This window comes from Haliaeetus leucocephalus, unplaced genomic scaffold (assembly GCF_000737465.1).
Source record: "Haliaeetus leucocephalus isolate CR32 unplaced genomic scaffold, Haliaeetus_leucocephalus-4.0 Scaffold162, whole genome shotgun sequence".
Lineage (NCBI taxonomy): Eukaryota > Metazoa > Chordata > Aves > Accipitriformes > Accipitridae > Haliaeetus > Haliaeetus leucocephalus.
The window spans coordinates 15,251,295-15,273,540 of record NW_010972598.1 but is presented as its reverse complement, the minus strand read 5'-3'; the positions used below and the strand labels follow the sequence as shown (position 1 = coordinate 15,273,540).

The 22,246-nt window shown below is 48.1% G+C and overlaps 1 protein-coding gene across 1 annotated transcript; it reads right to left on the bottom strand.

Annotated features, from left to right (window-relative positions):
- Positions 1 to 468: 468 nt before the first annotated feature.
- ARHGAP25 (Rho GTPase activating protein 25) lies at positions 469 to 20,254 on the bottom strand. Its single transcript, XM_010562873.1, has 11 exons — positions 20,173 to 20,254; positions 14,613 to 14,806; positions 12,306 to 12,393; positions 11,757 to 11,876; positions 8,903 to 9,110; positions 6,296 to 6,428; positions 5,228 to 5,301; positions 4,526 to 4,647; positions 3,562 to 3,761; positions 2,468 to 3,051; positions 469 to 1,875 (listed from the first exon to the last, which is right to left on the bottom strand). Exons 1-11 carry the CDS (start codon positions 20,231 to 20,233, stop codon positions 1,665 to 1,667), a joined length of 1,995 nt encoding a protein of 664 aa, XP_010561175.1. The 5' UTR covers positions 20,234 to 20,254; the 3' UTR covers positions 469 to 1,664.
- Between the last annotated feature and the right edge of the window lie 1,992 nt (positions 20,255 to 22,246).

Genomic DNA, 22,246 nt, shown 5'->3' with positions numbered 1-22,246 from the left:
AAGGAGTCTGGACTCAGTTTTAGGGCTAGACGAGTCCCCCCTCAGCAAGGCTGATAGCAGCAAGTGCTATATAACCAATATTGACTTTTATTCTCTAATAACATGTTACCACTCCCATCTCCCCTTTCTTCACATAGTTTCCTCTATGTCCCTTTCTCTAACCAGTTTGTTTTTCTTTGCAGGCTCTGCCAAGCAGGTCTGCAGCCTGTCTTGATCTGAACTTTTGTATTAACAAAGCCAAGTCCTCAGTACCAGTAATCCAGTGTTGTTGCATAACTTCACTGTGCTTGGCACAGAGGCATGTGTTTTGTCCTAGACATGTTGCTTGAAAACTCCTGCAGATCTCTGTGTTTTTCCCTTTTCTGTTCCCATGAAGGCTCTAGGCTGGCCTGAAGCTGTGTGATGTTGTTCCCCCTTCTTAACATAAATGAGGAGCAAAAGGTTTTCTTTGCAGAGTCCTGTATTTTCTTTCCTACGCCAAAAGCTTCAGCAGCGTTGTGGTACTGCTGGAAGGGCGACTTGCTGGCAGGCAGTGGGAAAACAAACAGACAAGCTTACAAATAGCCACACTGGCACCATGAGACCTTTGGGTCCAGTTAGTCTTTACGCTGATGGCAGCAAGTGACTGGGAGAGACCCAGCATCGTTGTTGGGGTGCAAACCCAGGTGTCCACCAAGGTGGCCGAGGAAATCCTGTTTGGCACTGATGAAATCATGAAAAACAAAAGCAGAGGCAGTAAGTAAGTCCAGATCTGTTATTCTTTGAAAACTGTCCATCAGGGAAAATGCAGAAGCCCCATTTTCTGTACTGGGTAAAGGTGCTGATGGACTCCCTCTGCACAAAGAGCTCTGTGTATGGATAGATGAAAGTGCTCTCCAAAGCCTCAGCAGCAGCTGTGCTGGATTTATAGATGCATGGCTATAAGGAACAGTGATTTAAAATAACTGAAAAACCACTTAACTAAAGAGGTTTTTGTGATATTGTGATTTTATAACTGGAGCCTTAATATCGATGAGTCTGGCACAGCACAACAAGTGATGCTGTAGGAGACCTCTTCTCAGTGGACCTGACAGGCTCTCTGGACTTCTTTTGCTCTATAAGAGCCATAACCAACTGTATGCGTTAATGTGAACATCTCAGCCATGATGCTGACAGCATTTGCAGCCCACCATCCAGGCACACTGTGTGACGAGCTGTGCCACCCCAGACCTTGGGGCTTTTCTGTCTCTCCAGATCTAGGATTTACGGACTTTTTGTTCCACTCAGAAGCACTGTGGGTATCATCTCCAGCAAGGAGCCAGCCGGCTGGCAGGAGGGATGCTTGCTGGGTTTTTTTTGTAAAGGCATAAAGTGTCCTTAACCTGAACTCTTGAGTGCAAGATATTCTGATTGAGCAGCAAGAAGTATTGGCCTGTTCTACAGGTAACTTGAGCAGCTGAAAGAGGAGTTGAAAAAAACACACCAAAAAAGCTAAAGAATATTTTTGAATTTTCCTGTTTCAGAGCAGAAACCAGCCTCTAACTTCTGGGCTCCTTCCTCCGAATCAGCCCAGGGTTAGTAGCAGAACACCAGATGATACAAGTCCCTGGCTCTGAACCTGCTTGGCAATTCCTATGGATTCATGCAGCTGCATTTTATGTCTGTGCACAGCTGGGTGTCTCCTCCTAGTTGGTTTTGGCATCAGTTTTGTTTGTGGATTTAGCTAAGTTTTTTATCTCCTCCTCAAGCATCTTGTTTTTCTTCTCCATGTCCTCCCGTGAGCATTCCACGTTCATCAACTTCAGCTCCAGTTCCTCAGACTTCTTCTTCTCCTTCTCAATGTCCTGATTCAGCCTTACCACTCTGGCCCAGACTTCATAGTTTTCCTTCTCGAGACTGCAAAGAGAAACAGAACTTGAAAGGATTGGATTGGAAGAGTGTCAGGAAGTCATCTTTTGGCTCTTAAGGAGTCTGCCCTCTGTGTCATTAAGCTATAAAATAAGCCAGAGGTGCAGTCCTGATCCCCTGACCCTCAATGGCCACATAACACAATGCAATAAATCAATACACATGATATATAATGATACAATAACAATATATGAAGCTATATAACACTGATAGTTGCAACTAATAATGTAATAACGCTATTACTGAATTCTGGGTAGTATAATGGTACAATATTGTAGTAATAACAAGAATTATGACAGTGTAATTATTGCAGAAACATTACAGTGTCATACAATGATGTAATAAGAACTAGAGAATGTTAATATTGTAGTAATATAACATTAGCAACTCTGTCATGAGAGTACAGCACACGAGCATTGACTTTTAGATAGCCTACTACAATACTACATTTTATCATTAGTCATTACTCTTATATACTGTATAGTATTACTGGTAAATTAATCTGTGCAATACTAGTGTTGTAATAACATGAGCTGAAGACTTCATACTCTCCAGAAAGCAGCACTGTGCAGCATGTTACCTTTTAATTTGTTCCTCGTAGTCATTTTTCTGTACCTCCATCTCTTTTTTCAGCTTCAGGATCATGTTTTGCAGGAACTCCCTGCTCTCCTGATCAGACTTGGAGACCTCAGCAGGGCTGCTGGTGGGACTGGCTATTTCCTTTGGCTGATGGCTGGGACTGGGGCAGGGCAGAAATTCCTTATCAGAGCTGCTGCTTGAAGGGCTGGGGCTGGAGCCGCTGCCTTCCCCACTTTCTGCCTGGGAGGTAGGAACATTATCGTAGGTTGAAGCCCGGTGAAGGTCGAGCAGCTTAAAAAGATCGTGAGACAATGTTCTCTTATGTCCATCGGGGACCACGGAGCGCATGCTGCTCCCAGGGGAGCTCTTCCAAAAGTCACTGGCAAATATGTCATTTTTGTCATTGCTGCCTTTCTCCCCAGGAGAAGCAGCTGTCAGGAAAGATTTCCTGTTAGGTAAAGTCTGAGTTCTTTTCCTTGACTGCATTTTCCACATTCCCAGTGTATCTTTGGACCCATTATCTTCTCTGGGTGCACTTAAGCTCACAGCTGGTCTGGCGGCACTGCTGGAATTCAGGTCATCTCTCTGTAAAATAGACCCGTGGCATTAGGACAGCCTCATCCTGCTTTGTGAGCAAGGACAGGTTGCAGGGACTGCTGTGACTGCAATATTTAAGAAAGGCACATTTTAACATGCTAACAGGAATGGCCACAAGTTTTCCATAAAAAATTTTGGGTTGCACCATGTTTTCCATTAAAAAGAACTTTTTGCAGAGATTCTTTCTGAGTAAAGCCTTTAATCCTCAGTGTTTTCACTTCACCAGCAGGAACTGAAAAGGCTTCATCTATTCTGCCTTTTAGCTAAAAAACTTCAGGAGTTTTCTTTTTTCCCAGAACAGTAGATTTTCCACAGGAAAGTGGAAAGTTTATCTACATTGTTTTCCTGATGTAGATATTCCAGAGATGACAGTTAGAGCTCTTTACCCTATTAATAGCAAGTGCTCTTAGTGGCTCACTGACCTGTTAGATCCCATAATAATTAATTACACATCTATTAAATTTATGTTTTATTATTTCTCTGAGGATCTAGCCTTACCATTTGCCTTTGGATCAAGCTCTCTGTCCTGGGCACTGCAGGGTCCTCTGCAGCATCCCAGCCCACGGAGCTGCGTGGGATGGGGGATTTCTTGTCATTTTTTTGGGCAGATGGGGAGGGTGGCACATCCTTGGATGAGGGAAAGAGGTCTGCATGGTCACTTATCATCACAGTCATCACCTTCTGGATCTGTGGCGTGCCTGGAAGAAATTACAGACTTGTCAGCAGCAAACCCAATGTAACGGGCTTTCTTCCACCCACACTTGCATTTTCTGGTTGGTCTTTCTGGTGTCCAAAATGGAGATGCACATAGAAATGCAGGTGAAGACAAGGAGCAGGATCACAAAACCAAGTAAAGGGAGGGATTTTTATATCACCCCAGAACAGCAGGAGTAGACTATGGAGCAACCAAGATGGGAGTCTGCTCAGCTGCACCAAGACACAAATTGTGCTTCTTTGGCTTTAGACAAGCAAAGTACAGGTATCAGTTATATGAATAGGCATATGAATGCCTGGACCATTTGCACGTAATGTCTGTAGAACAAAACAGTCTTTGGCCTTAAAATATTTCTTCTATTAGTTCTGCTGCATCTGGCCTTCCCCACGGGATTACAGTTTGGCTCAGCTAAACAGTAATTTCTTCGAGTTTCCTTTGTTTCTCTAAGAAGAATTTTACACCTTCCTGCTCTAAGCAAAAGAAAGATGACTTCACAAAATTCCTGAATTGTTTGAAATCTATGGAGGGAACACACAGTGCAATTCTAAGCAGTTTTCATCACCATAAACATTTATAGCACAACACGTGGCTTTACCCTACCCTGCTGTATTTACTGTGCCCAGGCACATGTCTGGCTTATATCATGGGTCTACCATAGAAAATTTTTAATTTCAAGATTGTGGATGCAACTGGGTATTTCAGCATATCATGTGCTCCTATGCCAATTATTCCAGGAGTCCCTTTTACCTCTCATAATAATTGCAGGATCCTCTATCTTGGGTCTGATGAGGTTCACTCCAATCACTGTTGCCAGGTTATCCACACTCATCTTGTTGACGCTAGAGTTCAACTGTATTTCATGTAGAAACCTGCCAGAATCCAAGGGCAAATATTTCAAGTCAGAGAAGGAAGACTGCAAAAAGCCTTACACACCCACTGGTATAAAATCCTGATTGATTCATCCAGCTCTTCCTTTAAATCCCAAGGACAGAAACATGAAATTGCCTTATAAGTGCAAACTGGAGCTGGGTCTTATTGGTATCAGTAGAAAAACCACCATGTGATGAGCTGCTCACCTAAAAAAAAAAAAAATCAAAAAGGGAGGGAAAACCTCCATCTAATCTCTAACCAGAGAAAAACTACCTAGGCTGCGTGAAACCTGACAGTTTTGTTGCACAAGGCTTTGTCTAGAAAAACTACATTTGATTTTAATTCTCAGGGATTCATAAGTGAGTTTTAGGGTAGGCATTTATGCTCAGACTTTGTCAAGGTGTTCATCCCCATGGCTGAAATTCTCCCTTTACAAAAGTCAGGATCTGGTGCCTTGAGGGGAATCAAAACATGGCTTAAGAGGGCTCTCTCTAGAGGAGTCAGCCTCAGCCTTTGGGATGATATTTCTACTCACCAACACCAAATCTGAGCTGTTTATACCTTGTGCAGAGGACTGACCTGCAGATATAGCTGAGGAGGTTGTAGTTGTCTCTGGGAAGGAGGGACAGTTGCTTCAGGAGTTCCTGATGGCCCTAAATGCAAGTTAAGAAATAGCTCTATAAAGATTCACAGATATATATGGACACAAGAATGACTCTCAGTCACTCCATCCATTCCTATATGGTCTCACCTCTTGGCATTTGCTTGCCTTGGAAATTACATTTATCCAGCAGACCAAGCATGGACATGGAAAAGTTTTTGTACAGTGCTCAGCAAGAAGAGGCAGACCATTGCCCAGTACTGCTGCTACCACAGCAGCAAAGGAAAGAGCAGGGTTCCCTCCAGCCCAGCACGTGTGTGATGACCTCTTCGGAAAGAGCTGATCACACCTAATCTTGCATTTCTTGTATATAAACATTTAAGACATTTTTAACCCCAAAGATCCTGAAGTGAAACAACCTACACGAAACATTTGCCCTTGAAATACAGGGGTGAACACTGCAGTTCACAGAGCTCATGCTACCAAGGATAGCTGCCTTATTTTTTTTGTGTATAGGAACAGCATCCATGAGTGAGGTTTTTGCAGTGGGCGGGCTTCTTTTCCACCAAATTATATAGTTAGGAAAAGACAGTTCCCATCTGTTTCTCACTTCTCCCTCTACCAAATCGCCACTTCCTTCTGTGGTCTCACCCAGAGCCCTCTGCCAGCTCTGCTCTCAGCTCGGGCTGATGGAGACTGCAGCAGGTTGTGTTTCCTTCCTCTTTTGCTCTTCACACTTGCTATTTGCTGCAAGCGCTTAATGACAAGAGATGCTGAGCAGCTCTTAGATCTGCTCCAGAAGTGTAAGCTTTAAAATGGATAAACCCATGTTGTCAAGTGGGGAAACCCCACTGGCTTTGGGAGATTTTATCTTTTTAATTTTTTTTCTTTTTCTTTTTTTTTTTCCCCCAGATTTTGAAGCTCAGTAATTACACAGCTTGAAAAGCACAGCTAAAGATGCACCCGGTGTCTCCTGCTCACAAAGCCCTGGCACTGAAACACAGCTAATTTTAAGGCCAGAAGGAGAGAAATGAATGCATCTCTACCTTTCTCTCATCTGCATCCAGCGCCTGACCGCACAGCAGGAAATCCTCGTACTGCATCCAGGGCACAACTGGCTCAGGGAGCTCCCGCAGGTAGAGTTTGAACAGAGAGGCCACGGTGTGCACATCTGTATCCCTGCAACATGCAAAGAGCCACTCACGTGAAACTCAGACCCATCTGGTGAGCAACCCCTACCCTGCTCCAAGAGCATGAGATTATATTTAAGCTCTGTGTATAGATGCAGGAGACAGAGAGATATAAATAGGGAAGCCAAAGCAAGCTGGGGGGAATCCATAGAGCACCCCAAGCCAGAGAATGGCCCCAGCTGGTAGGAAAATAAGTGCTTGGTGGAGATTTTCCCCACCGTGGGGCTGGCAGGTCCCCAGTGTTCATACACAGGCTGAGCCTTCCCAGCCTGCATTTCACTCAAGAGGGTTTGCATGCAAATATTGCCTGCTGTTCACATGTTTGGCAGGCACTCCCCGCTCTGTGTGGAGCTGGCGAAGCTTGCCTGGGGTTTTTAAGATTAACAGCAATTACTGAAGATGTTCTGCCGGGACAGATGTTTGCAGCTTTGCATACCATATAGTTTACATTACGTCAAAAGGACACTGTCAAGATCATAAGCCTCTAATTTGACCTACCTTGAAGTCGCTAAGCTGTTATAAACTTCTAGCAAAAATCCCCCAGTTCATTTATTTTTAGGATTGGTTGGGGTTTTTAAAATACTATTATTTTTAACAAATGCACATAACCATAAAGGAATTTTTTCAGAGCTGTGTTGTTGTAGGGCCTACCAATACACACCATTAGGCATCCTGGATGCCTGGGCTGCAACAGCAGTTTTCTAGCGCTCCCCACCCAATCCTGCTGTGCTTGTGTGCACAAGCGTGCCTGTGCAAACCCAAACAGGCTGCGAAGGTGGCACTGAAGGTCAAGCCAGCATCTTGCAGCGTTGAGGTCACTGGAAATCCCATTATTGGCCTTCCTCCTCGCTAAGAGAATGTTTTGGTTGAAGTGCATAGGGGCTGCCATCACCCTGAGATCACCGCAGCAATGCTCATACCAAGCCCTGAGGCACAGGGTGCTGGGAAAAGGGCCAAACTCCCTTGCCATGCCCCACTGCAAAACACAGTTCTGCAAAAAATAAAAAAAGGCTTCACCTTCCTATGACCCCCATACAGGTTACAACAGGAAAGCTCTCAGCAGGACTCTGGCACTCAGAAAGCAAGAAATATTCAACTGCAAAACCAACGGCCAGGATGGTTATGCTCCCGGAGCAGCTGTGGCTCTACAGCAGGTATTATTTAAGTAAAAGTGCTGTGGTTTTTCCTAACAAAGCTGCATAAAGCTGGGTAAAAACAGGAAAGGTTTTGCAGTGAGGGACAGGCCTGTGGATAGAGAGATGAGGCCCCTGCACTCCGCTTAGGCAAATTGTTTTGCACAAAAGTCCAGGGAAACTCCTGGGTTTGGGTGCGTCTCTCCCACAAGCACCCCAGATTTTGCCGGCGGCTCTCAGAGCTCAGGTGATGCCATATGGAGCAGCTTCCTGGGTCTGCATAGATGGGGCATCACCACAAGTATCAAACACCTTCATAGACATGCAGCAGCCTGGGCACTCTTTGTCTCAGTTATGGTGGATAGGACAGGGCAGGAATTAAACCAAAAACCTTCACTTTAGGTGCTGTGGAAAGGCAGGACCCACTTTTCCTTTATCCCAGCACAGGGGTCACTGCTTTCACCAGTGCAAACCAGAGGGTGAAGCCCTGGAGCAGCCTGCACAAGTGAGCAGGGGATGCTTATCTGACGGGGGCCAAAAGCAAGGGCTTAAACTCTGACTTGGGGCAGGGGACAGGTGGGAAACCATCTCAGAGATACTGAGGCACCTGCAGGGATAGCTGGTCTGCGAGCTATCAAGGGAGGGCTTTATAAAGAGGTGCACCAGGAGTTTACCTTTCTTCTCCCATTTTGCACAGGGCATGGCAGAGGTAGAAGTAGCAAATGTCTCTCTCCAAAGCCTCTCTGAGACACACGGGCAGGGATAGGCAGCTCTCTCAGCTTTAGGGAGTTTGCTATTTCCTCTTAGCCCTGCAGAGGAAGGGCGTCAGCCTTGGAGCAGCCAAAATCTCTCTGTCATCTCTATGTGGTGTTGTAGAGAAAAGCAACAGGAGGAAAATATCATGGGTATAGGCTGGCAGGGAAAGAAATAACTTCTACTGTGTGCATTAGGGTGTTCTCCGAGCTTATTTGTGATCCTCTACTTGCTCTCCTTTCTCTAAACCTCTGCTCTTAGCTAATGGGCTGTGTAGGCTCTTCCCTTTGCCTCCTTCTTTGGCTGCTCCTGCAAATGATAAATGCTGTGTGGGGCCAGGATTTTCCTAAATACTTTCCTTTTTTTCCATGAATCTCATCTCAGCACCCTCTGATTCTGCTTTTGCCTCCATTTGGGGTTTCTGCTGAATCCTTTCTCCTTGTCAAGCCCTTCTGGAGAGTCCGAGTTTCCTGCAGGGCACTGCTGGGCTCTCTGAGGGGTTAGACAGGCTGCTTTTCCCCCAGATTTTGGGGTGTATGAGACCTAGTTGAGTAGGAGAGGGGGAATCTAGCATTACCGGTCAAATGATGGCCTTTCCCCAGCATCGAACGCGTCCCTGAGCTGTTTCACCAGGTTGTCTTGGCCAGGGAGGCGGAAGATGCCCTCCTCACTCACACCGTGCTCCCGGATGAACTCGGCACACTTCTGCACCAGGATGGGGACCTGGTGCTGCCCGAATTTCTGTTCATAGGCCATGGTCTCTGCCAAGCGCTGGCCGAACACCGCTAGGGAAAGGACAGAGAGGTTAGAGGAGCCCAAAAGCTTTGCTAAAGGCATATTACCTGCCAAAGTACATCAGGTGCAAATGTGATAGCAGTACCTGCTTTTCTGATAGCATAGGAGCTACAAGAAGTCTGCAAGCTGGGCGAAATTCTTCCAAAGAATTAATAGCAAAATGAAACCTTGTTCATCTACAAATAATTAGCAGTTCTCAAAATTATTAAAACCAAGCAGTGAGCCTTGTTTTTTGCCATGCTGCTTGCTGGCCTTGGAGCAGGGTGCTGATACAGAGGGAGATGGGAACAGCAAAAAGGCTGATGCAGGGCACAGGGAGAGAAGGCAAGCTCATCACACAAAGCTGAAGGATATAGAAAGCACAGGAGAACACTAAGGAATAAGAAAAGCAGCCTTGAAGAGATTTGGAGCTCGAAGTCTTACTGATTTAGTTGCTTTTCTTCCCCCTCCCCTCTCCTCTCACCCTCCAGAAACTCCCCTGTGCAAAGAATAGCAGCATTTTGCAGCGAGTGGTACCTTTCCTTCGGAGCAATGGCCTTTTCCTCCTGAACTCACAGCAAAAGAAGAGCTCGAAGGTGGGAAGGCAGCAGCCTCCATCCCAGCTTTTCCTCCTCAGAGCCTGGGGCATGGTAAGAGCAGACAACTCCCAACTCCAACTGGCTCTGGGATATTAATGGCAAAGGGTCCTATGGTCCTCCACCGTATTTTTGCCCCAGCAGTGCCTGTGATGTGTTCACATTGTGCTCTGAAGGCTGAAATAATTCCTGTGCATCTTCCAGACCAGGAAAATGCAAGTAAACACTTTCATCTGGAACCACAAGGCTTGTCGGCACCTGCCTGATCATGGGGGTTTTTCATTTATGACTTGCTTACACTTTTAAATAATGAATATAAACCTGTCATTGTGCACAGTAAAAGCAAATAGCTTTTTTTTTTTTTTTTCTTTTACCTCTCTGCATTAATTGCTTATTTAACTGCAAGCTGGCAGATTTGTTAATTTGGGAATACCTCCCTGGGGCCAACGCAATGCCCATGCCAGCCCACTCGGCAGGCGGGTCATTGTAGGGTGGCAGCCAGGCCTTCAAAACCCCTCCGAGATTTTGGAGATGCTTTTGCTGTTGCTTCACTCTTGGCAGCTGCTCTGCTTTTTGGCGTGCAACAAGCTCACAACTAGCTGGGTCACATGGGGCTGCTTCCAGGTGGGCTCTTGCCAAAACCTCCACTATACAGTGGGTTGCTTTAAAAGCACGTGTTGCTTCAGCTTGCATTGAGGCCAAAAACCTAAAGCATGAAGTTTTGGGAGTCTATTAACCTGTGTGTTGACATAAAATGCAGCTCCACAGTACCTGACTTCTCTGCTATCCTCAGGGCTCTCTGTACTACTATAAATTTACATTTTCTCTCATATAAGGTCACTTTATCTAGCTGGAAGAAACTGGCAACCTCCTAAGTTTAAGCAAGGATCAGATGCAGAGTTGTTATTAAATACTAGAGCCAGGTGGGGCAATGCCCTGAAAATTTCTGGCTCATGCAATCCTAATTTCAGATGAGTAATGCTGCATCCCCCAGGGCACAGCATGTTTCAGTTTAGAGGCAGAAAACACCAGGGCTGCAGAGGAAAACCAGCTGTGTCGTCGTTTAGGTGAAGCTTATCTGTGCCTATGGCAGGGTCACAGTGAAAGAACTCAAATTGGCAGCGCCTACTTGCCTCTGAACTGCTGTGATTTATATTAACACAGGAGCTACAGGAGATGAGAGCTCCATCATGCTTGTCTTACACAGCTGAAGGGCATGGATGCTATAAAAAAATTATATAAATAGTCAGGGCAAAGCACAGAGGGAGGGAGGAGAGGCTCAGGATGACCGTCTGGGTTAGTGCTCTTTTGGAGGAGAACTAAAGAGACTCCCAGCCCTGTTTCATTGGTGAATCTTGCTTATAGGAGTTCATCCTTATAGGAAAAATCTGGATAGTTCATTCTTATAGGAAAAGTGGCTGGCATGACCTTTGCTGCTTCCTTTGTGGGCTTTGCCTGTGGTGGGAAATTTACAGTATGCCCCTTTCTGGTCGATTCATCTTTTATACTTCCCTGCCCACAATTCTGTAATGGCATAAATGCATGCCTGAGGGGACTGGAAGCAAGGATCCTGTTGCTGCAAGCCTTGTCTGTATGTGAGGAGGGCAACTGCATGGCCATGGCAGACTGCAGAGAAAATGGGGCAGAAGGGCTGGGCTGAGCAAGAAAAGCTGGAAGAAAAGCAAAGCAAAGAAATTGGCAGGTGAAAGCAAAATTTTTCAATGCTTTATCCCTGAATAAGATTTTTTTTCAAGAACAATGTTTTATGGGGTCAATAAGTCAATGAGGAAGTTTGCAAAAGAGGTTGAAACCAGCCCAGAAATCTTCATTCATACTTGGCTGCCATTTCCTTAACACTGCCCATGTTTGCAGCAGACCCACCACCACAGGGTCTGGTCTAGGAGTAGGTTTCTAAGGCATTACAAGTTACAGTCACATTACAGTCTGTTTTCCAGTTTCAAGGGTTTATGAGACCAGCTTTGAAATCCTCACACAAAAGTACTGCAGACCATGAGATGGTAGGAAATTGCTTCTCCAAGAGCTGTCCCTGCTCCCCTTTACCTCCTGACGCTGACCCCAGCACTCGTCGGATGGATTTAACCCATTCTTCCATCTCAGACTGGGAATTAGCCATGAGCACGCAAGTGTCCTGCCCTGCCCGGTTCTGGTCTCCAGAGACCCCTGCAAAAAAAACCCCAAAACATTTATGCTTCATTTATAGAGAGGATTGGAGGAGAAAAGACACATTCTTCTTGTTTTCTTTGCTAAATGCTTTTGGCTCTGAATTTCCCCATTAACGTCTATTTGGCTGTGAAATGAAGCAGTGCTCTTATATTTCACCCTTGCTGAAGGTCTGCAAGAAAGGAACAGAAACTGCTTAACATTGCAGCCTGCCAAGGCCATGAGACATGGGCACTGACACAGGGCCCTCCTCCAGCCCTGACATGTGAATATTGAAAGCAAGACATGAGTTTTCATGTACAATGCAGCACTGTGGGGACCTTGAAAAGAAGTGGGAGCAAAAGGACTGGAAAAATGACTTGCCTAAATGATGTTGGGTGAACAGTCCAGCCCAAAAGTGTGTGAAAAAGAGGAGTGAAGCATCCTCACCTGGGATGATTTCGAAGATAAATTTCCCTCCTTCCTCTGGGTTGCTGGCCACCTCCTTGATGGTGCTTCCCTGGAGAGACAGGCAGCCCTAGAACAAAGCAGAGCAGGAGCTGCAAATACCTGTGTCCCATCTCTGCAAGGCTGACATTACCATATGTCAGCACTGAGGATCGAAGTCCTTCTTTCGAACGGATTGCAGGAGCTGGTGCCCTATATATATATATATATATGCTAAAAATTATTTTTCAAACACTAAGGGACACTTCCTAAATGCCAGTTTTTCTGATAAAGTGATTCTCAGAATGAGAAAACTGTTATTTTGCTCTTTCCTTTTTTCCTCCTTCTCATGTTTTTTTAACGCCTGTTGGGAGTGGAAGAAGAGAGTTCAAAGGAGAAGGGACCTAGCAAAATACCGGAGCATCCTGTTTCTGCTGCACTGGCGCAGGAAAACTATTCCTTTAACACAGCATCACTGAAACCCAAAACCCAAACCTAAAGTTTGCAGGAGAGGAGTAGAGAAAAAGAAGAAAAGGAAGGGGAAAGAAAAAAGTAAAGTGGAAAACAGCCGTTTCTTTTGGACCTTCATTTCCCCAATTGTCGTGGTGAACACGGGCAGCTTGGTCCTTGCTGGGGGGAATGGGTGGGAAGCGGCCGAAGCACGTAGGGGCCAAGCAGACGTGAGTCAGCACCAGAGGCCTCCCGAGGCAGGAAATAAGGCAGCACCACAAAAATAAAGTTTCTCAGCGATTTCAACCTCCTGAAAGCCATTGGGCTCCTGCGAGCAAGCGCTCCAAAAGCCTGAATTGCAGCTGTATCAGAGTCATTGATGGGATCAGAGAGGCTTAAAACGACCCAGGATGGTGCATCAGGGTCACCACGAGAGCTGCCAAACGCACCATGAATAGCAGCAATAAGCTTTTTACAGCACTTTCTGCTTCTATATCCCAATTACAACCAGGGAGACTGCTCATCCCAGTCACCCCTGAAACAGGGCAAAGGCAGAAATAGGACCTGGACCCCGCCAGGCTCAGCCCTGTGCTTTCACCCCAAGGATCTACTGATCGCCTTCCCCTTACGAGCATTTTCTATCTTGAGAGTAGTTTTGCTACCAGTAACAATTTGTATCAAGAATGGCTTTTCCAGCAAAGGAGAGAACCTTTCCCTGAAATTTCTCAAAACAAGGAAAATATGGTGGATATTACCGGTGTAAGCTACAGTATGGAGCAAATGGTTGAAAAACTAAAAAGTTATCCACATAAATTGGGAAAACAACATGATTTCTTCCTGGCAAGTGTACTACAATGCACACCCTAGGAAATGGTTTATATGGGTGAGACAGAGGGCTTGTTACAACCCAGAGGGGCTGAAGATGGGAGGATGCTGCTGGAGGGCTGCGGATGTCGGGCACTGGTGCAGACGTTCAAATCATGCCCAAGTGGATGATCACACTCCTGTTTTGTGCAAAGGGTTGGGTGCACATTGTGCTCTCCTGAGGATCTCAAAAAGCATCAGAACAGACATGCACTGGAGCGCTCAGCAGATTTCAAGCCTTTTCGCTTAGAGGAAAAGGCAGCTGGGCAGGTTTCCTCTGGCCGCATGGGGTGGACCGGGGCGGCAGCTGAATAGCACAAACTGCATCTGCACCTCTGAGCCTTCTGTGAAGGATGTGGCTGGGCTGGGATGGCATACAAACCCGGAGGCCAGAGAGAGAGAGATTTCCTTTCCTCATCCCTCCAGCTGCCCTCTTGTGTGGCAAGAGGTCCTAAGGAAGCAGCTGCCCATTGCTGTCATCTGCCCACAGCCCTGCCATGAGGTCTGTCCTGGGCAGATCCTCACACTCAGGCTATGCTGAAAGTCCTGCTTATTTTTTCCTAAAAGCATCCTGTAAGATGCCTTTCCCACCAAGTGCATGGCTGAAACCTCTCTCAAAGCTCCCATCACCTTGTCTAACCATTGCTGCACCTGCCATCACAAAAATGGTGGTGTACGGAGCTCTTTTTCTTCCCAGCCTGTTTCTGTTGTCTTGGAAAATGGTAGCAACTTTCTAGTTGGTAACTGGGGTTTTTTTTCCACCACCCTGTTGCTTGGGCACAGAGGGACCAAGCCCCCAGCAGGGCTTGCAGGCACTTTAAGTATTTAAGTGCATAGATGAGGCTCCTGATCAGGATATCTCATCTCTGTTACTGCCCAGAGGCAGAAAACTCCTTTAATACCCTACTCCAGACCCATCCCAAATCATTTCCTGATGAGCAAAGCTGCAAGAAGGGGAAGACTAAGGACCAGCAAAGCCCAGCGGTCTCATCCTACCTGTGGTTTGACATCGTCCTCATCCTTGTAGTAGTAAAGCTGCTGGCCCTTAAGCACAAAGTACCGCTGCTGCCAGTTCTTGACAATGGAGCGCTGCTTTTTCAGCCAGCCGATCTTCAGGGGCCGCTCTAGTGGGTTGGGGGAGGCCGGCCGGGTGCCCACTGGCTCGCCGCTCATCACGCTCTTGGAGCGGGCTGCCAAGAAAAGAGAGGGATAGGCTGGCGGGGATGCACAGGGACGAGCTGCCAGCAGTCCCACGTCCCCAGGGCAGGTTTAAGCTACAACAGCAAGAGCGGCTCTCTGCCCCTCTGCCTGTGCTGAGCAAACTGGCTAGAGTTTTTAAAGGAAGTGGCTGCAGTATCTGTCAGTGTGTGCTTCCTTTTTCCTGCGTGGGAGTAATTGTCTTGCAAGTGAGAAGAAAATCATTAGCTTTTTTTTTCTTTAATGGGAGTGTGTGTTTTTTTTATAGCCACCCCAAAGAGCCTGCAGCAGCGATAGCAGAATGACCCAGCCTGGCTCAAAAAAACCTCTTTGGAACTTGCAGTTTTGCTCTGGGAGAGTATTGCCTGATGTTTCCAATGGGGCAGTTCTCACGCAATGGGATTGGAAAGTCTCCAAGGGGGGAAAAAGTGCCAGTATGGATTTACCGGCTGGGCAGAAGAGTGTCCCCTGTCTCCTCTTTGCATCGCATAGATGGGTCCCATTGGTGCCACTGACCTGTGCCAGGTACCGGCAGCATGGCCCTATGGTATCTCTAAATGCGTCTGTGATAGTAAATGCCTTGGGAGGGATCATTACCAGAAGGGATTTTTGCCTCTGGACCGGGCACTGCAGGACCCCAGTGCCAAGCCACCTAGGTAGAGTTAGCATTTATGGTCTCAGGGAAAAAATAGTTATATGACTCCAGGGGAATTCAGCTTCACTGGTCTCTGCACATGGTGATTTCCTGAGGTCCTACAGCTCCCCTGCTAAAACGGAGCTGATGGCACCTGGCTGGGTCCTACGGGTGAGGATGGTGCAGGATTCGGGCCCCTGAGCCCAGCAGCATTGGCTGGCAGAGGGCATTCAGGCTGAGCCAGGGCTGCGAGGGAGGTGTTGTGTAGTGCTGTGGGATAGGGAAAGCTGCGGCAGCCCCATATCTCTGCCCCCAGATGCTCACTTTTCCCCCGAGCTGGTCAGCGGAGCGGAGAGCTGCAAAAGCTGCATTAGATATGAGTGTCGATGAATCCTGGTGTGGACCTGAGTGCAAAGGACAAGCTTAAAAGAGCAGAAAATTAAAAATCACCCATCGCTGCCTTGTGATGTTTGGGGGTGGGGGCATCTCACGCCTGAGCAGGTGCTCCCATTGCACAGACACCCACAGGGAGCCTGAGCCTACAAAACATTTTGCGCTCAGTGCCGAGCAGTTAGCAGTTGCTTCAGAGGTCAGGGGTGCTGCAGTTCAAGAGTGTGCCCAGCTTCCCCTTCTGAAAACCCCTGGAGTAAGAAACCCCTCTGTGTTTTGCCTTTGTCCTTCTGAGCCAGGCTTGGGTAGGGCACTCTGAGTTCACCCCTCCACTACAAACTTGTCACAGGATTGCAAATCACATCCCAAAAAATCAAAAAGGATTGTGAATCCAAAAATCAGTCTTCAAAGTGCAGTGAGGATGCTGCTTGTACCTCAATGTCTGCTGATATTGGATGCCCCCTGCAGAGGATGTGGTTATAAGCAAGGACTTTTGAAAGGGATTTGCCAGCCAGCTCGCCTGAAAAATACTGGTACTGGGGGTTACCCTGATGCAAAAAAACAAAATGGGGTTTCCAAATTGCACCTCAAGCTCGGGACAGTTTCTTTGCACTTTGCCAAAACATCTGCATTACTCAAATCTCATAAATATTAATATGATTCTCAGCAAACTGCTCACGAGCAGCATCGCTCCTCTCCATAAATCATGTTCCTTCCTGTCCTGCGGCTGCCGTCAACTCCTCGGGGGTGAGGATTTTTGGGGAATGATCCGCAGGGGTGGAGCAGCCGCTGGGAGCATGGAGGCTACTGGGTGCAGGGCGCTGCCTGCCTCCGACAAATGCTTTGCTCTGTGGAAACCACAGCCCGTTGCCAAAGAGAAAACCCCAGGTGGGCTGGCTCCAAACTAGCCCCTTCTGCACTCCCATGAGCTAGCACTCTGATGCCTTCCTGAATTTTGCTGTGTGTTCTCCTATCCAATCATAGGACCTAATGTCGCCCTTGAAACAGAGATGCTGATACTCCCTCTGTTTAATTAGCACTAACTTTTGCAGAGTGAGGTCTCCATACCAAGCACCGATGACCACAAGGTCTTAATCTGAAGTGAAGCTGTTGCAGTGCAGCTCGCAGGGTCCCAAATGGGTGGAAATCAGGGATGAGTCTCCATCTATCAGCTCTGTGTTCAGCCTTCCCCAAAGAGCTCAGCTCAGCCCAGCAGCACTGATATTCCAGCGGCACAAGACTTGGAAGGAGAAATCGTGTCTTTTATGAAAAATGCAATGTTTTACTACCTTTTACTGAAGATATTAATCTCCCTCTAAGCCCATCATGGCTCCATCAGGGCTCTGCACCATGGAAAGGAATTAGCCCAGCAGGCACTGCTACCCAGGGATTCCTCCTGCTCTCAGCCTTGAGCTTAAATTGCCCGGTCCTTGCTGGAAATAACGTTTATTCTCTCCCTCCTTGCAGCCTTTTGCAGGTGCATAAGGAATGTGCATTCAGAGGAGTACGCTTGGGTCCCCTTTCTTTAGCATCAGCCCTTCTGAAATGCCAGACTCAAGGTGCAACCAGAGGTCTGTGCTTAGCCATGGCTTAGCTGTGTTCATGCACATACATACGCACCAATGTGAACATGGAGATGTATTTTCCCTCTGCATGAGACAGCTCTCCCCGTACTTTGGGCTTATTTAAGGCCAAAATAGCAGTTTGCAGGATCCTTCTTACCCACGATGTGAGCACTACCCAACTGCTGTTCCCACCTCAGGGCTTGTGCGGAGGTTTGGGGAGGGAGTTGCTGTGGGGACCTTGACTTTGCAGACAGCGAGGCTATTTTTGCCCAGTGGAAAGTTTTCTGCCTTCACAAAACCAGGACTATCAAGGCTGTGGCTCCCTCCCTTACAACTTTTCCAAGTTTCTATCTTTTGTGGCCAGTGCGATGCCCAGCTCACATGTGATGACCAGCTGAAAATTTTACGTGGGGCAGGGGCGAAGCTTTTTCCCTGGCTCTCACCAGGGTGGTCCAGCACTTGCAATTGTCGCCTTCACCAACACATCCCTGCCACACTTGGCCCCACTCCTCCTTGCCACTCTCGCAGGGCAGGAAAGAGCCACTAAGAGGAAATGTGGTGCCTCCCAAAGCGTTTCCTGCAGTAAGCGCCTCTGAAGTTGAATATTTCCTCCAAAACATCCTCACTCTTCCTCCAGCCCTGTGGACCGGCCACAGCAGGGTGCCTGTGTCCTGCTGCCTGCTCCCAGAAAAGAGGAGCCCTGCCAAAATGTGACTTGCAGGAGAAATTGCATTGGGTGCCACCGTGCTATCCACATTGACGCTGGCTCCTGCCCCAAATCCTTGTCTTGGGCAAGAGCTCTCCCTGCCATCTCCTTTGCTCCTGCCCCACAGGAGGGACGTCGGGTACTTGCAATAAAAACCAGTAAAAGCAAAAGTGCCACACTAGGTTTCGCAATGAAAATTGCAAACGCAATTTTCTCCTTCATTGAAATAAATAGTTTTGCATTTTTCTCATCGTGAAGAAGCACACAGAAGCCAGTGCACTGTCCTGGGGCTTTACAAAAGCTGCTTGTGCCACAGCCATGGCTGGAGATGAGGAGGGGGAAGCATCCTGAAGCCGGGAGGAGCCAGCAAGGGTGGTGGTGACTAATTTGCAATTATTTTCCACAAGCAAGTCACATCCCTGCTGCACCTCTGAAGACAGCAGCGGCTGGTCCCTGCAGCCACAAACCCTGAAGCATGAGAAGAGTCAATGCACCGAGCTGTACCCCAGCACTCAGGTCTCTGCACACACACACACACACACCCCTCATCTTATGGGCTCACAGCAGCTGCAAGCTGCAAGAAGCACCCAGAATTTCATCACAAGCAGATTTTCTTGAAAAAAAGCATTCCCTGGTAACAACACAGGTGCAAGCCTGTGTTCCATCTCCACCCTCTCTGCTTCCCAGCGGCCAGCAGGCTCAGTGTCCCCTGGCCTTTTTTTCTGAACTACCAATTGAATTTACCTACTGCTCCACAGTCTTTGTGCAGAAAAATACTTATTATCCTAAGAATGGGCAATGCAGAAATCCAGGATGCTTCTGTGATAACTGTGTGGGGATTTCTGCACTGCTATCCTGCATGCTGATGAGTGCAGGTGATGGTACTGCTTCTTCTGTCTGCCTGCAAGCTTCTGGACCATCCGGGGTCTCATTCTACGCATCACTGTGCATCGCTGAGCCTAGCCACAGCAGTGGCCACCGGGGAGCAGAGGTGCTTGATTTGGAGCCTTGTGTGAACGAAATGGTTTGGCCATGCCAACAAAAGCAGCTTCAGATAGAAGTCCAAATTGCCTTTGCAAGAAAATCCAACCAGGATGACCTTGCAAGCTGACACAAGGTGCGGGGAGAAAGAGCTCAGCACCGCAGAGACCAGCTTGGTCAAATCTCTCTGCTGCAGGGAGAAATCAAGTTGCTGATGTGTGCCTTGACCATGTTTTGGCACCAGGGCCAGGACCACGGAGGGCCCTTGCCTCAGTGTGTGCACAAGGCTGGGCTTGTGCACCCCTTCCTCGATTGCAGCATCCTCGCGACCAAATTCCCTCCCTGATTGCTTGACTCAAAAGCAGGCATTGGCTCCGCCGTGATATTTTGGCCACAGAGCCCGCCGTGGGGATCCCTCACTCCTTCCCAAAGGCGTTCTCAAGTGGTTTTCATGCTGGAGATGGATCCCATGACAGAGGAGTTCCGTGCAAAGCCTGGGCAGAGGCAGGAGATAAGTCAGGAAATCACACAGTGAAGCTGTCCTGTGGCACAGAGCCCGGAATGGGCGTCAGAGGGCTCTTTACCACGGTGAGAGGAAACTAGTGATGTTGGGGTGGGCGAAGAAACCTGAGCAAGAGCGAGATTGCTTCCTCCAGCCTGCACCGCTCCGTCCGCTTCTTGGCCTGCAAGGCTTGCGCCAGCAGAATGAGCCCATGTGGTTTAAATCCCCCCTAAACTTGGATTCTGGGTGGGCAGCGGACCCACGCTGCCAGGTCCCCCAGTTCCCCACCCTACCGAGACAGCCACTGCTCCAGCCCCAGAGCCACAGGCCTGGCTGTACTCCCACAGCATCCCTCAGTGACAATTTTGCAAATCACTTCTTGCAAATCATTTGCAAATCATCTGCCGTCTTGAAAGCGGTAGCTGGGGGCCAGGTCCCCCCACTGAGGCCAGAAGCAGGTTCGGGTCTGGTCCGTAGCCAAAATTGCTGCTGGGCTTGGCCACGGGCACCCCAGCAGACCCTGGCTTGCACCCGAAAGGCTGAAGCAGAAACAGAAGGGCATAAAGAAACAGTCACAGTACCTATTTTTGCAGCATCCATTTTCAGGTTGAAATCCCAGTTCCGTGGCAGCTTGAGGGACATTTTGGATCAGGAGGGGCTTTTCTTGTTCTGAGGGAGGCTTGCTTAGGAGACAGGCTGAAACGAAGCTCTGATAGTCCCGTGGGGATCCCGCGCCCAGGGTGCGATCCCCCCCACGAAGAACGATGGCTCGGCAAGGGTTGATTTGCCAACGTACTTCCTCCTCCCTCCTCTGAGAGCGGCTGTGAACAACCCCATAAAAGTACTTTCCTGCCCTGCTTTCCTGCAAAGCTCTCGTCTTGCTTCCCCGGCGATGCCGAGGTGATACTGCCTTTTTTGCTCCCCTTTTTGCTACCCCCTTTGGCTGATGCGGAGATGCCGCAGCCTGGCCCCAGCCTGCACCGAAGTGTGGCTGCCCCGGGGTTGCTCTCTGCGTGCTGCTCGTTGCATTTGAGGAAGTGGGTGTCCTTCTTGGTGCTGTCGGTGCGCTAGAGAATTGCTTGCTGAAGGACACGGCCCAGCACGGAGTTTCGGGAAATGTTTTGCTCAGCAGCAAAATGGGGATGAAATGAGGCTGCTCTTGGAGGAAAGGCTGTGGGTATCAGAGCAGTGAGGACCAGGGGATGTGGGCACAGACCCCATCAAGACCACCATATCAAGCAAAGCTCCTTTCCCTGCTCACAACAGCGAGTGTATCCTATTTCATGTCATTTAGTGCTGTTTTTCCACAAAAGAAATGGCTGTGCATCTGCAAAGCAGACTGCAATGCAATTAAACTGAGATGTAGCTCTTGAGACACAGGATAAATGCCAGGAAGGGTTGTTGCATTCATAAACACCCAAATGGAGCAAAAAGCAGCGAGGACAGCTGCAAGACATGGCAGTGTGCCCCAAAAGCCTAACAGAGGGCTCCAGGCCCCGTTTCCCCCCACCATACTGTGAAAGCCCAGGCCTTGCAGAGAGGGAAGTTACCCTGAACAGAAGCAGAAACAGTGACATGAGGAGCACAGGAGGCTGAAAGAGGACGAGGCCACTGGTTCCTGTTCTGATTTGCAGCCCAGCTGTCATGCCCAGGATGCACCAAGCCACTTGCAAAGGCTTTTTTTTTAGTGCCATAGTGTATATTGAGGCTGTGCCTCTTGGGAAAGGAGCCGGAGCCTGCATTGACTGCTTGGTTGCAGCACAGCCAGGGTGGACCCTGGTGGGCTAATTTGGGTTAATCACAGCTGAAAAATGAATTTGTTGCTTTGAGCAGTGACTAGAGCTAGCTCAGAGATCCCCAGCTCACATATTCCACTGCTGAAAATCCAGAGAACAGGATGGCATGGAAAGCAGTGCTATCGCAAAGGGGCAGCCCAGCATGTACCCAAGCCTGAACTAGATTAAACCCAATATCCTGCTTTGGACCTAAAATGCCTGAATTAACTCCATTTCTGCTGTACCCCGAGCAGAGGGCCCTGAATGAGCCCTGAATTAAGCACCATTTTTTCCCCTTGTCTTAATAATAACTGCAGAAAGCTAGAGGAGCTCTAGGGGGTCATGCATTTTAACCCTTTTTTTCTCTTCAACCCATTTTTTTTTTATGAAAGCCCAGCAGCAGCTTCTGAACAGCCGCCTTTCCCCACCTGCCTGTGCGAACAGGATGTCACGCAGCACTTTCCCCTCCTCTAGAAAGGAAACAGCAAATGCTTTAGCCCAAAATCGTGCAATTCAGCCTAATGCTGTGTGGCTACACCACAGCAGCTCAGCCCTCTCTGGCACCCCAAAAGAGCCCTTCACAAAAGCCCAGAGAGCTGTTTTGGCTGCCTCCAGGTTTTGGAAAGGACATCACAAGAGTGGTTTGGGTTTTTTTTTCCTACCAATCAAGCCAGGTAGCCTGTTCCTGAACCGAATGCCCCAGGGGAACTTAAAAAGGGCAAATCTCAGCCCATAAAGTTGTTTGGTTTGTTTTTACACCCCTGTTCTATCAGGATCTCATGGAAAATGCATCTGGACAGAGGGTTGCATGAGACCTGCTCGCACAGAGGCAGCCTTGGTTTGAGGCTTACTGTCTTTCTGGGTATGAAACACAGCTAGC

Coding starts and splice junctions, on each gene's coding strand:
- ARHGAP25 (XM_010562873.1), bottom strand. CDS start 20,233: ATGTCCCTCAAGCTGCCACGGAACTGGGATTTCAACCTGAAAATGGAT. Junction 11,877..12,305: donor TATCTTCGAAATCATCCCAG/GTGAGGATGCTT, acceptor TTTTTTTTGCAG/GGGTCTCTGGAGACCAGAAC. Junction 9,111..11,756: donor GCTGGGGTCAGCGTCAGGAG/GTAAAGGGGAGC, acceptor TCCTTTCCCTAG/CGGTGTTCGGCCAGCGCTTG.